Source organism: Apium graveolens, unplaced genomic scaffold (genome assembly GCF_009905375.1).
Source record: "Apium graveolens cultivar Ventura unplaced genomic scaffold, ASM990537v1 ctg6019, whole genome shotgun sequence".
NCBI classification, from domain to species: domain Eukaryota; kingdom Viridiplantae; phylum Streptophyta; class Magnoliopsida; order Apiales; family Apiaceae; genus Apium; species Apium graveolens.
Genome location: NW_027419190.1, coordinates 3,200 through 16,817, shown reverse-complemented (window position 1 = coordinate 16,817; position 13,618 = coordinate 3,200). Strand labels below are relative to the sequence as shown.

At 35.7% G+C, this 13,618-nt stretch overlaps 2 protein-coding genes across 3 annotated transcripts; both read right to left on the bottom strand.

Annotated features, from left to right (window-relative positions):
- Positions 1-955: 955 nt before the first annotated feature.
- LOC141702977 (protein IQ-DOMAIN 6-like) lies at positions 956-3,025 on the bottom strand. Of its 2 annotated transcripts, none has more exons than XM_074506604.1 (5): positions 2,867-3,025; positions 2,545-2,790; positions 2,129-2,329; positions 1,803-1,916; positions 956-1,719 (listed from the first exon to the last, which is right to left on the bottom strand). In XM_074506604.1, exons 1-5 carry the CDS (start codon positions 2,933-2,935, stop codon positions 1,150-1,152), a joined length of 1,200 nt encoding a protein of 399 aa, XP_074362705.1. In that variant the 5' UTR covers positions 2,936-3,025; the 3' UTR covers positions 956-1,149. The 2 variants fall into 2 exon arrangements, with proteins under 2 accessions (XP_074362705.1, XP_074362706.1); XM_074506605.1 differs by having other exon boundaries at positions 2,545-2,787.
- Positions 3,026-3,464: 439 nt separating this feature from the next.
- LOC141702978 (IQ domain-containing protein IQM1-like) lies at positions 3,465-6,331 on the bottom strand. Its single transcript, XM_074506606.1, has 8 exons — positions 5,971-6,331; positions 5,766-5,880; positions 5,470-5,535; positions 5,167-5,255; positions 4,972-5,059; positions 4,611-4,841; positions 4,286-4,387; positions 3,465-4,182 (listed from the first exon to the last, which is right to left on the bottom strand). Exons 1-8 carry the CDS (start codon positions 6,264-6,266, stop codon positions 3,748-3,750), a joined length of 1,422 nt encoding a protein of 473 aa, XP_074362707.1. The 5' UTR covers positions 6,267-6,331; the 3' UTR covers positions 3,465-3,747.
- Positions 6,332-13,618: the final 7,287 nt, after the last annotated feature.

The window sequence follows — 13,618 nt, the reverse complement described above, 5'->3', positions numbered from 1 at the left end:
GAACTTTTTTTGCATTTTCTGATCAGATGTTACGAAGCAGTGTTTGCTTAACTAGTATTTTGAACTAAACTATTACAGCAATTAGCATTTAAGATTTCAATGGCAGGGTTAAAGTTTATTCTCAGTCAGTTACAAAACCTAGTTTACTATGAGTCATTGACAAAACCCAGATTTAATGATTTCCTTGCTACATTATATTCTTATTAATACTCCTATAAAACACGAGCAGCAAAGCAACAAAGGGTGGACGCAGAGTAATTGCTAGGAGAATTGCCAAGGGTCGGGCAAGAGTCACAGCCTAGGAAATTTACTTGCAAGTTAAATCACATGAGCACCGAAGCTTTCAGTTTTAGAGGGATCCTGCTTGATGACAATACCAGACTACAACTCCTTTTTCTAGGGTTCAGGCTGTTTCTAATAATTGAGGGGATCTGAGCTATGTTTTGCACATGTTACCTTTTAAATAGGGCCCTTGATACGTGTAGCTTGTGCTAGACTTTTTTGTTCACATATATTAGTATGAATTGCAGACTTGCAGACATTTGTACTTTGAAATGTATTGGTGGTTCTTTATAGTTTATAGTCTCTCTGTCTTGTGAATTTAAATCTATCAAGGCCGAGGAGCAGAACATACAACTTCTGATGTTTTTGGACACATTAATTTTAAAGCTTACTGGGTGTTGCTGTTTTATCCAGTCGAATTTAATTGTTAGTCAAGTTCAAGTATTTTTTTTATATATAATTTAAAAAACATCTCTTAGAAAGGAGATTACAAATATTTAACATTTAGCAAGATTGGTTTTCCTTTAAAGCCTAAAGGCATGGAAGTAACTTTGACAGGAAGTGCAGACCGAAAGAAAATGTAGATAAACACGCCAAGAAAACTGACATAACTTGCATAGTATCATCACATATTTGATTCTCTATATTCAAACTTCTGTAAAGATTAAAAATCTACAAAAAGAGCAGTGTAATTATAGAACTTTGAAACCGTAAAATTACATGACACGCGTTTAGCCATTTCAGAATTACAATTGGAAATTGGATTACTCACTTTGAACGATAGAGTCGTACACTTGCGAGCCAACAAGCTGTTGAACTCGGGGAGAAAGGATTTAAAGAGTATATGATAATACTGGGCACAAATAATTATATGAGTGGAGGGTATAGATCCTCCATATCATCTGAATAAAGATCACAATCAGCGCTTCTTCTTGCTAACATTTTTGACAGTGGACTTGATTTCTTCCGGAATTGGAGCTTCCCGGTTGCACGGTCCATCACATTGTGCGACAAATGATTAGGAGCTCGTTGCTTAGCCTTGATTGATTCTGTTAGATTCATGTAGTTTCGTTTAGCAGTAGTAAGCTCTGATTGCGAATTGCTAGACCTTGGAGTTCCAAAAGTTGATGCAGATGAATTTGATGTTGTACTGTCATCATAGAACAGTTCAGAACATGGCCCTGAAGTTGAGCGAATAATTGGACTAGTTATACAAGGTCTAGCAGAAATCCTAGTTGAGATGTTATTCCTTGTGATCTTCACACTATCGCTTTCAGAAGAATTCGAGCAAGGCCAGACACTGAAATCTTGTTTATGCTTAGAAACAGGCGTCATCCAACCTTCTAAACAGTTCCAACCGGAGCTGTTCTTGTTAGCTTTAGATGCTGTTACCTTGTTTTTTCTTGAATTTGGGGCAGGTTCTTTCTTTCTCAGTTGCTGAAAAAAGATGTTGAAATGTGCTAATTTAACACAAGACTAAAGAATATACTAAAATTTTTCAAAGAGAAATCATTGACTACCTGTTGCTGGATGGCATATGTAAGTGCTCTTTCCCTCTTGATTGCTCCTTCTTCCTTCATCTTAAGTTTTGCTTTCACTTCCTCAATTGTTCCATTACTATCACACCATTCACCCTGTTTCCAATAAGATTTTCGTAATTTGACCGCAAATGCATTTATTCATCATCCATGTACTATGAGTGTTTGTGTATCGAAAAGATTAGACAAATCAATCACAAACCTTTGAACTAAGAGAGAAAATTCTATATGGAAACACATGATGAAAATGATTCTTCACATAAAAAATGGATAGATGAGATGAAATACAGAGTCTAAAATATGTGAACCTGCTTGAGAAAACCATGTTCATTGAGGTCATCCTCTGAAGCCTGCCCTTCTGAGCAAGCACGAGCTCTAGCTCGAGCCTGTACTCGGACAAGAGCCTGCATGCATTTCAATGTCACAGCAGCTTGCTTCCTGACTAGTCGTCCCCGAACTATAGCCTGAAGCCTCACCAATGCTTTTAAGGCCCTTAGAGCTTGTCTTGCCTTCAAATTATAGAACGCTATGTCAAAATAAGACAGTACTACCATATAAAAGCAGATATAAACATTTGCAGATCTTTATCATTAGTACGGAATGCTTATAAACACTTTAAAAGAGGCCAAATTTACAGAGTATTATATGTTGATGCGATTTCCAGGGTGCAGTTTCTGCTATACAATTACACTTGTATCATAAAGAAATTCCAGAAGGTACATACCAAGAAAGCACGAAAAGCAGTTTGGATGCGTATAGAAGCCCATTCTTGTCTAACTACCATAAAATCTCTAGCAGAAGCTCGAACAACTGTAGCCAAAGCAACCACATATGGAGAATCAGAGTCAACTGATACAGACAATCGATCTTCCACCTTTGGAGGAACCTTCAACGAAGTCTTAATCTCATCCTCAGATGAAGAATTCCTCCATAACTTCCATTTTCTACTCTTTCCAGCTACCATCGTCTGCTGCGAGTTAAAATGAAATTATCCAAAATAAAAATATAAAAAAAAATACATGGATGAAAGCTTAGTTTTTGCTTACTGGATCGGACGGTGTCTGGAGTTTTTTTCGACTGATAAATGATATGATCCATTTTCCTGAAGCCCCCATTTCAAATTCTTTGGTGTAATGTTTCTACTTGCTTACTTAACAACATATAAAGAATGAAGGTTCAAAAAAGAGAGCAGCAAACAGTGTTTTTTATTTGAAATTTGAAGTTGAAAAGAAAAGACAAGGTATAATAAAGTAAGGGAAAAGTGATTAACGGATGTATATTTGATGCACGAGTTTGAACTACTAATCCCGCTTATTAGTACTAATCACAATAATCAGTTTGATTAGTCAGTACTTAACTATTCATAATCTAATCTAATAATATGTTCTGGTTTTGGACCCTACTCTTATGGTGTTCTGCAGTAGCAACTAACTAATTCTGATTCATTATGTAAGTAGTATTCAACTGGATTTTTTATGAAACATGGAACAGGTAAAAAAGTAAAAAGAAGAAAAGTGGTTACAGAAAAGATACAAACACGAAATTCAAATCTTAATATTTTTATAAAAAAAGAGATTCAAATTTCAAACACTTTAATTTTTTATTCAAGATGTAAACATTTCTTTGTAATGGCTCTGATAACAATGTATGAGATAATCTTGACAATTTCTAATGAGTCTAGACTATAATTAGTGCCTGATTACAACAAATGAGCCAAAGCTTGATGCAAATTGACCTACAAAATCCAAGGCCAGCTTAAGCAAAAATAATTAATAAAAAATTTCTTGGCCAAGAACAAATTTGCTGGTTTGGATTACAGAGGCCTTGAAAAAAAAGAAGAAAGAATAGGAACTCTGTTCTATTGACTTGTTGGAAATGGCTTAAGGTCATAGGTAAGCCTTTTGAAAAAATTAATCTCTAGTTAGGCTTATGAACCAGTCAGCCTTGGGCTAGGGAAACCAATGTTAGAGACCCTTGGTGACAGATGAATTCTTGGGCATGGTCTTGGTGAAGGTATTGGACAGCAGCTTGCTGAAGAGCCAGCCATTAGTTTCCTTGGAGACAAAGTGACTTGTTCCAGAGCCTGAAATTGTAAGTCTGCAGGGTACTCCCTTACACAACTTATCCGAGGACCAGTCCCTGTTGTCCATTTGGAAGATAGAGCTCTTCGTAATTCAAATTGTGGTTTCTTTCCAATGCTCCGAGAACTATCAACATTGATGCTGCGATTAATGTTTGTAGTGCTGTCATTCTTGGTATCAACTGATGGTACATTAGCAGATGAAATGTTGACTAAGTCTGACTTAGGCCCGTCGTTGGTAGTGACTTTTAAGGATGGATTATCTTCATCCACTGCAAATTTCTGCAACAAACAATTTTATATGCAGAATAAGTAACTAGAATATTTGAAATGTCATTGTTAATAACGATCCATTGAATTTAAAGGCGGGTGACTATGCAATTACCTTGACATTGCTTAGGTCAACAAGGTGATCTTCGAGGAAGTTAATAAACTCCATGAAATTCTCTTCAGTGGGATGGTAATGACCACTGTATGGCCATATAGCCTAAAAATTTGTGAGAAATGAGTATGACTCAGAAGTATAAGAAGGGGTACAGTTGACTTGGTACTCCCCCATTCTATACTAGTTTCATTGTGTCAGTGTAAAGACTTGACATGGTGCATCATTCAACTAACGTCAAAGCTCGAAGTGGAACCCAAAGCTTGGTGTTTAATGATGACCTTGCATATGATTGCGATTAAATGCTAGCATAATAAATGTAACGTACCTCAAGAATTCCATTACGGGCTACCAATCGTCCAGCTGCAGTGGCAGCACCGCCAGATAAAAAACTAGAATGCTGGAACTGGCCTTTCTTCTTTTCTCCAACATATAAATTCTTTAAAGTACTGAGAACAAAAATAAACTTGGAGCCATCCACAGTGTCTAAATACTTGCCAGTTTGTTTGTACACAAGTTTCCCATTGTCTATAATTACTTCAAATTCTGCCCTCTCTATCTGCATGTTTACAAATGATATAAACATTAAATAACCATTCCATTCTACCATCAAAATGTACTATCAATCCCAAAATTACGCCATCTCAATTCATGATATAAATAAAAGGCCAAGTAACTGTTGAACTTACTGGGCCGAGATATCTGATGCATTGCTTTTGTAGCATAGTCCTCGAGCACTCCTCAAGATTAAGTTCTTTGCCATCTCCAACATCCAGCCTTCAGTTTTTTTAACAGAGAAAGCAATATGTTAGAAAGTGAAAGAAGCTTAATGAAATGAAGCATTTGACATAAATTTTCTTATATGTCTTCTGGTGTAACATTACCAGTAAAAGAATGGTTGCCAGCTCTTAGTAGTAAACCATGCATCGTAGTACAAGCTCAAGTTGTGTCCATATCGATGTCTTGGATCAATCTGCCAGACAATATTGAAATTAAAATTAGGGGAATATTAAATCCCCACTAGTTGAAAAAATAACTTTAAACCCAAATTGTCAAGTCTTCGTAATCTTAAAATATTTCCAAAATGCAAGTGAAACTACGGCATTCTTTGCTTGACTAGCGGTCTAGCATCACATTTGTCTATTAAGTTAGGGAGGACAGGAAAATTTAGTGTGCATTGTACTCACAGCTTCAAGCCAATGTCTAAGAGCCAATTTTTTAGCCTTCTCATCCTTGCACAAACCCTTTCCAACCTACAAGCACAAATACCAGAGGACCTGTATTCAGTAAGCTATAATGAAGATCAAGTCAAAGAAAAAGTAATTGAATTCTTTCCTGTTGAGGTCAATTCAAATCTTGATATTGTCAAGAAAAAATACTTTTGAATGCTAAACAGTACAACTTTGAATTTGCCTAGTACCATTTTTCCAAATTCTTGGTCTAGTAAAACAAACCTTAAGAAAAAGAATTTTGAGAAAAGTACCTTAGCTACCCTGGTCCTGGCCCTCGACCATCTTGAAACAGCAGTTTCTGGTTTCTTAATGCTAAAGAACGATACGGAGCTTCGCTCCAATGCTGCAAAATCCAAGGCTTTCCACCTACAAATATAATAACATAAATCGCTGAACGCAGAATAAACTATAATAATAGACTGTTTCTGCAAAAACAAAGGAAGTAAGAAAGCAAACCAGAGCTCTTCAACAACAACAGCACAATCTGCAAGGTTTCTTCTAGTTCTGTAACTTTTATACACTTTCTGCACTTTTACTGCAGCTGCATCAAGCCCACCAACTGTTTTAGGGGAGAACAGAACTGGCGTCTCAGCTGTAGAGCCTATCTTGTGAATGAACTCATGATCTCCATTACATTGAATTCTCTTCTTAAAAGACACCGTTCTTTTTAAGCTGAGCCTTTTCGATTCCCTATTCTTGAAGCTCGGAGATTCTTCAAGACACGACTTATTCGAAAATTGATCTACCCCCATCTGCAAAAGCAGTATGACCAGTTCAATCTACAAATCTGCCCCACAAAATTTTTCTAATCTCAATGTGTGTAGTAAGTTGTGATGCACATATGCATGAAATGAAGCAGTTGTATTTATATGAGTACTAACCGTTCTAACAAAAAACAAGGGCACAAAAGAACAAAATTGATTAAACGAAGAAGGTAGGACCTACTGAATAGATGATCAAAGGGTTTTGTACCGTAACATACGTGTTGGAAAATGGGTTCTCATAAGATTGTTAAAGTGCCATAGGAAAACATTTTGTCCCATGAATGGGAGTTATGTTTTGAATGGAAAATCTCTTACCAAAGAGAGTTAAGTGGAAAATTATACAAGGAATTGAAAAATTCAAAATGGTTTGTTTACTCATGTATAATTTCCTTGTTTTTTTCTAGCTTTGTTTATATGTAATAGAATCTATTAATCTCTTTGCTTCTGACTAGAAAGGGGTTAGTTGAACACGAAGGGTTCAAAGCATGCAAGAGTGTCTACCAAGCTAAGTAAGTTTCTTAGCATAGTGAGACCTGAACAGGGGCAAAACTCAAGGGGGGCTATAGGGTGCTTGAGATCCCTTCATCTCGGAAAAATAATGATAGTCAGCACCTGTCAAAAAATGAAAAAAATAATAAGATTTTTATATTAAAAAATATAAAAATTAGTATATTCATAGTAAATTAGTAATAGTCGCAGACCAACACGGACTCTCCCCCGTTCAAGACGCATGGACATATAACATTCCCTCAAATAAAGTAGTAATGCAGGATAAATTATAAGGGGTTAAGCCTAAATTAATAATCTAAAATTAGGTGAGTTTTTAATAAAAATTTAAGAATTTTTTTTACAAATTCAGGGATAAATTCTATTATTACAAAGACGTAATTCAATTTTTATATATAAAATCTTAATAAATGTTGTTAGGTCCCAATGTGTTTGTAGAAGGGGGGTTGAATACAAACAATACCAAATAATCGAATTAAATGCGGGATATAAATGTGAAACAAAATTCAAGTTAAATAAGAATATTATTAAACTTGAAAGGTGTTACAACAACTGTATCGATTACAAGAAATTAATCTCAAATTAATTATCACAAATCTAAAATAAATTCGACATGAACTTTTTCTATTTTTGCAATAAAAAGATTCAAATGCTAAACGTAATTTGAGATTAAGTTCTAGGGATTTTGATCCGCTAGATAGTTACACAAGAACAAGATACAGATTTCTAGTGGTTTGGATTTAACTTTACAAATTAGAAATTATGATCTTGAAGTTTGCAGATGAAGGATAAAATATTTCTTCTTCGGCTGCTTTGTTTTTGTTCTTGAGTTGTGTTCTGTATTTTGGACAAAAAGAATGTCTGCTGCTTCTGTTCTTTTTAAATCAATCAACAGACTCTCATTGAACTGACAAGACAATCCTGAGCTCAGCAAGACAATCGGTAGGACTATTGATTGTACTAGTAAGACAATCTGATTGAACTACAATGACTTTCGGTATGACAATCAGTTGAACTAGTAAGACAATCTCCTTCCCAGTAGAACTTTCGGTATGACTATTAAAATGACTTGGCATGACAATCGGTATGACAATCCAGATTGTCATGCTAGTTCATTTTCAATTGTCTTGCTGATTTAAGACTGTTTTTAATCCAATTAAACTTCTGAAAATTCTTAATATTAATTCTGAATTAATTAATCAATTAATTCAATTAATCAATAAATTAATCTTTGCAGATATAATTTATTTTTTTAATTAAATTATATGACTTAATTAATTAATAGAGAATTAATACTAATCTTGAGCAGCAACCATTCTTCTGAAAATCTTCTGATAATCACAGTCAATTATGAATCAATTCTACCACTTTAATGTTGACACTCGATGTACTGTCTGGTTCATGAGTGACTAACTTTCGTGACGTTTCTTCATGTCTTGACTTTGATACTTGATTTTCTTCAGATTAAATCCTTGTAATTATCTGATACCCTGACGAGATCTCTGTCACTTGATTAAATCCACAACCTTGATTTATATCACTGAGGCTTGATCAATTTCTTGAACTTCTTCCAGTGAAGTAATTCCTCAAGTCTGTAGATGAACCTTGTTTCTGAATCCTTTGACAGATGTTACTTTGCGAGATCTCTTTGACGGTAGATCCACTATTTACGTATTACATTCTTATTTGAGTTTGAGTTAAATCATCGAATATACAAATAGGCTATGACATATGCCTTACAATCTCCCCCTATTTGTTTGTTAGATAATAACACACAAATACCTAGAGGATAACTCAACTAAAAAATAAGAAAAAGATATAGACAGAAATGCAAAGTAAATAGCAGAAAAGTTATGGACTAGATTTAACATTTTCCAGATTTCAAATAGATGTTCCTCTAGACTGAACATATCTTCAAGTAGTTTCATCTTCTTTTTGTTCAACCACATTTTCTGTTGAGAAGCGCATATTTATCTTGCTTCTCCCCCTATGAGAATCAACTGATTAAAGAAGATCACCTTCGTTTACCACCTCTCCCGTACAATAGGATCCGCAGATAAAAACCAATGGTACTCCCCTTTTGAAAACAGCTTCTTCCCTTACTAGAAAATCACCTTGTGTTTACCACCTCTCCCGTACAATAGGATCCGTAGTTACAAACAACAATGGTGTGGTGTAGTGTACATGTTTGATCTTTTTCTTCCTCCCTGCTATTTCTCCCCCTTAGTTGAGGAATCCTCCAAACTATTACTTAAGCTTTTATCTCCCCCTTAGAAAAGGAATGTATGCCGTCGTCTGAAGGAGTTCTCATATTTCACTTGGTTGGAACATAAATAACAAGTAGTTTCTCTTACTTCCTCACTGTGAGTGTGTGATTCTGTTTTAGTGTACCTCACATATGTTTCACTCTTCTCTCCACTCGTGTTTACACTCATTTTCACAAGTGTATCATTCCTCTCATAGCTCCAACATTCAGCTATACCTGCAAGGAAAATCACCTTAGCCATCCTTAAGGAGGTCACAGGTGGTGCAATGGGAGTTCGCAAATCCCCATCCTTGTTAAACTCGTCAGATGAATCTGAGTCATAATTTACAAGTTGCTAGTTTCCCTTTTAGGGTTCCAGATTTGAATTCTGGGAAGGTAAACAATGATCCAACAAATTTAGCATAAAGATCAAAGTTCCCTTCTAATGTCTGTGAAGACATTTCCTTGTGACTCATCAGGTAATATCTGAATCATTGTCAATAAGTTGCCGATCTGCACCTATGTCAGATCCACTATCCGCAGATGCATCCAGGGGATTTAAGCCTGGGGAGGTAGACACTGACCACTGACATATGGCTTTTGGATCAGTATCCTCTCCTGACACCTGTAAAGGCAATTGGTCCATTAACGAACCTTGAACAATCGAATCTGACCTTAAAATGGTCAAATAACTCTTGTTTCCGTCAACTCATCCTTTGTGTGTGTAACCTTTCCTTGTGCATCAAAAATTGTTTATGTTTGAAGTGGTGACACTACATCGGATACCCTGGCCGACAGGCAAATTTCAATAGACGCACCATGTTGAGAGAATGAATCTAGTAACTGTTTTTGTGCCTTTTCAGTCATTACATCTTTTTGAGAAGATGTATAGGGGCTAGCAGTTGTCTCGGTTTAAATACTACTCATCTATGTAGGAGACAGAGCTACTGGGTTGACTACAAAACCTTCCTTATGTGGTGCACTAAGGCACTATCTCCCTTACGCTCATTCATACTACATTTAATGGTAAGAGAGTGTTGGTTAGTTATGTTTCTGTGTTTGTCTTTACAGTCTGGGATAGATGTTGTGGGTTTTCAACCTCATGACTGTCAATGAAAGAAAGTCATTGGAGACTGAAACTGTATCACAGAACATATGGCACTATAGAGAGATAAAATGTACTTAAGATATATAATGAATGAAAATTATACATTTAATCTTTTGAGAGAAATGATGTACAATAGTGATTTCAAAGGATTTTGCATGAAATAAGAAATAACTAATATAGAAAGAAGTTTGAGTTCAATGATAACATTACCAGCTTACAAACAGCCATATCCCTCAGATAAACCTTTGCTGTTATCTCCAAAGGTAACCAGGGGGCCAACTTTCTCAATCCACCTTTGATAGCAGGGTTCTATCTCCGGTCATATGTCTTGATGATCCACTGTTAAGAATCCACACTACCGGTTCCACCTGTTTAATGCCCTGCACTACAAATGGATTAGACCTTCTTCGGAACCCAAACTTGGTTGAGCCCGACATACTTGTAGAATTGTCCTTTGTTAGGCAAAACAAAAATTTTAATTTTAATGGTCTCAACTTTCTCAATGACTGAACATTTGACCTTATAAACAGCCTTAACAAATTTATGTTTAGGCTTAGACACAAATGTCTCCTTTCTAGCCTTAGAAGGACTAGCAGTCTTAGACCTATCATGCTTCTTATTATTCACATGCTGACGAGGAGTAGTCTTATCACTAGAAACATGCTTACCATTAAAATAAGCATACATCAAATTAAAAGCACAAGACATACAATTAGCAACACCACATGCTTTATGAGAGTGATTAACAACAGGCAGTTTATGCATGGTAGACATGGCATTTTTGTTATCCAACTCATGTGTGTCTGAGTTAGTCTCAGTTGCTTTCACAACTTTGACTGGAACGTTCGACACACTTGACTTGGAAACAACCTTCTCATTAGCATGATCTTCAGCACGTATTTCTTCTTGAATAACAGAAGAGGTCGCATCAAATGGTGCAGCAATTGATGCTTTATAGAGGGGTTCATCAACACCCTTAAGCACATGTGGTACTTCCCTACCTTTAGTACATACATGAGGAGGGGAGTTTATGCCTAATTCTCCAATAGCAGCATTATAATCATAACCTATTCCAGATGTTTGATTAACAGCTTGCTTACTGTATAACTCTTTAGCCTTTGAACAAGAATTGAAGTAGGCTCTAACCTTAGTCTCAAGACCGGTGATCTTGTCTTTGAGAATAGTTTCGAGTTGTCTATAACAGTCAACTCTATTCTCTAGAAAAGATACTTGTTCTTTTAACTCGTCTTGATTAATGTGCACAAGTCTTAATTCATTGACCTCTTTCTCAAGGTCTTTGATTTGCTGACTTAACAGTTCATTATCACGACGAGCACAATCTAAGGAACCTCTTAGATGATAAACTAATTCAGCATCAGTAAATTTTACCTCTTTTCTTGATGATGAAGCTTTTCCATCAATAGCCATAAGAGCAAGATTCTCATCTTCTTCATCTTCACTATCAGTATCATCCCAGCTTCTTCCCTTTGCCAGGTAAGCCCTTTCAGAGTTACTCTTCTGATTTGAATCATAAGAGTTCTTCCTTACTTGCTTTGGCTTCCTGCATTCTGTGGCAAAGTATCCCAACTCATTGCAGTTATAGTATCTAATGGTGCTCCGATCAACCATTCCTGTTTTGTATCCACTACTACTGGTGTTAGAGGATGAAGATCCACCTGTCTAGATTCTGTTGTAGTTGGACTTGTACTTGAACTTGGGATTTCTCTTGAATCTGACATTGGAGAATCTCTTGACAATTTGGGCCATTGACTCATCTTCCAATTGCTCCAGCTCTTCCAAGGAATAAAAATCATCACTGGATTGATTTGTAGTAGGAGGATCATATTCTGCTACTATCACATTTTCCTCAGCCTTGGAAAACTGTACCATTCTCTCCGACTGTTGAGATTGTTGTTGTTGTTGACCTTCAGCTACAAGAGCAGTAGATGTGCTGACCATTCTATCTTTCCTGTAGACTTCCTTTTGCTGAATCTGCTCCAACTCATAGGTTTTTAACATACCATAGAGTCTATATAAAGAAATCTCACTCAGATCTCTAGCTTCTCTAATGGCAGTGATTATATGTTCAAGATGAGTTGGCAGTGTTAAAAGGAACTTTTTGTTGACCTCCCTGATTGAATAATATTTCCCATTTATGTTTAGGTTGTTGATCAACGCATTGTACCTCTCAAACACTTCAGTAATTCCTTCTCCTGGATTTGATTTAAAATGTTCATACTTAGAGGTTAGGATCTCCAACTTGTTCTCCCTAACTTCCTTTGTACCTTCATTAATCACCTCAATAGTTTCCCATATGTGTTTGGAATTTTTACAGTTCATCACATGTCTGTTCATCAAGGGATCAAGGGAATCAATTATTATTAATTGAAGGCTGGCATCCAAGGAGGCTTCTTCCTTTTCAGCAGGAGTAAAATCTTCAGGCTCTTTTGGATAGGTTCTAGTTTTGGTAATCACAACATCATCTTCTATCACCTCTGGTTCAATAACCATCGGAGTTTTTGGACCCTTCTTTAACAAGTTCAGATATTTGGGATTTGCAACTTGTAAAAATAATAACATCTTCTTCTTCCACATGATGTAATTTTCTTTATCAAATAGTGGAATTTTAACGGTTCCAACTTTTTGTGAAGTCATAATAAATTTTTGAATAAATAAAAATTCAAGGAGTTAAAAAATCACAAAAGTCTAGGATCTTGATTTGTTCGTTAATCAGAAGGCTCTGATACCAATTGTTAGGTCCCAATGTGTTTGTAGAAGGGGGGTTGAATATAAACAATACCAAATAATCGAATTAAATGCGGAATAAAAATGTGAAACAAAATTCAAGTTAAATAAGAATATTATTAAACTTGAAAGGTGTTACAACAACTGTATCGATTACAAGGAATTAATCTCAAATTAATTATCACAAATCTAGAATAAATTCAACATGAACTTTTTCTATTTTTGCAATAAAAAGATTCAAATGCTAAACGCAATTTGAGATTAAGTTCTAGGAATTTTGATCCGCTAGATAGTTACACAAGAACAAGATAAAGATTTCTAGTGGTTTGGATTTAACTTTACAAACTAGATATTATGATCTTGAAGTTTGCAGATGAAGGATAAAATATTTCTTCTTCGGCTGCTTTATTTTTGTTCTTGAGTTGTGTTCTGTATTTTGGATAAAAAGAATGTCTGCTGCTTCTGTTCTTTTTAAATCAATCAACAGACTCTCATTGAACTGGCAAGACAATCCTGAGCTCAGCAAGACAATCGGTAGGACTATTGATTGTACTAGCAAGACAATCTGATTGAACTACAACGACTTTCGGTATGACAATCAGTTGAACTAGCAAGATAATCTCCTTCCCAGTAGAACTTTCGGTATGACTATTGAAATGACTTGGCATGACAATCGGTATGACAATCCAGATTGTCATGCTAGTTCATTTTCAATTGTCTTGCTGATTTAAGACT

What these genes read in the sequence shown, in the direction of transcription:
- LOC141702978 (XM_074506606.1), bottom strand. Translation starts at nt 6,266, where the DNA reads ATGGGGGTAGATCAATTTTCGAATAAGTCGTGTCTTGAAGAATCTCCG. An exon ending in GTTGTTGTTGAAGAGCTCTG is followed by an intron (nt 5,881 to 5,970) that starts GTTTGCTTTCTT and finishes TTATATTTGTAG; the next exon opens with GTGGAAAGCCTTGGATTTTG. An exon ending in GCATCAGATATCTCGGCCCA is followed by an intron (nt 4,842 to 4,971) that starts GTAAGTTCAACA and finishes GTAAACATGCAG; the next exon opens with ATAGAGAGGGCAGAATTTGA.
- LOC141702977 (XM_074506604.1), bottom strand. Translation starts at nt 2,935, where the DNA reads ATGGGGGCTTCAGGAAAATGGATCATATCATTTATCAGTCGAAAAAAA. An exon ending in TCCAGACACCGTCCGATCCA is followed by an intron (nt 2,791 to 2,866) that starts GTAAGCAAAAAC and finishes TTTAACTCGCAG; the next exon opens with CAGACGATGGTAGCTGGAAA. An exon ending in CATATGCCATCCAGCAACAG is followed by an intron (nt 1,720 to 1,802) that starts GTAGTCAATGAT and finishes ATCTTTTTTCAG; the next exon opens with CAACTGAGAAAGAAAGAACC.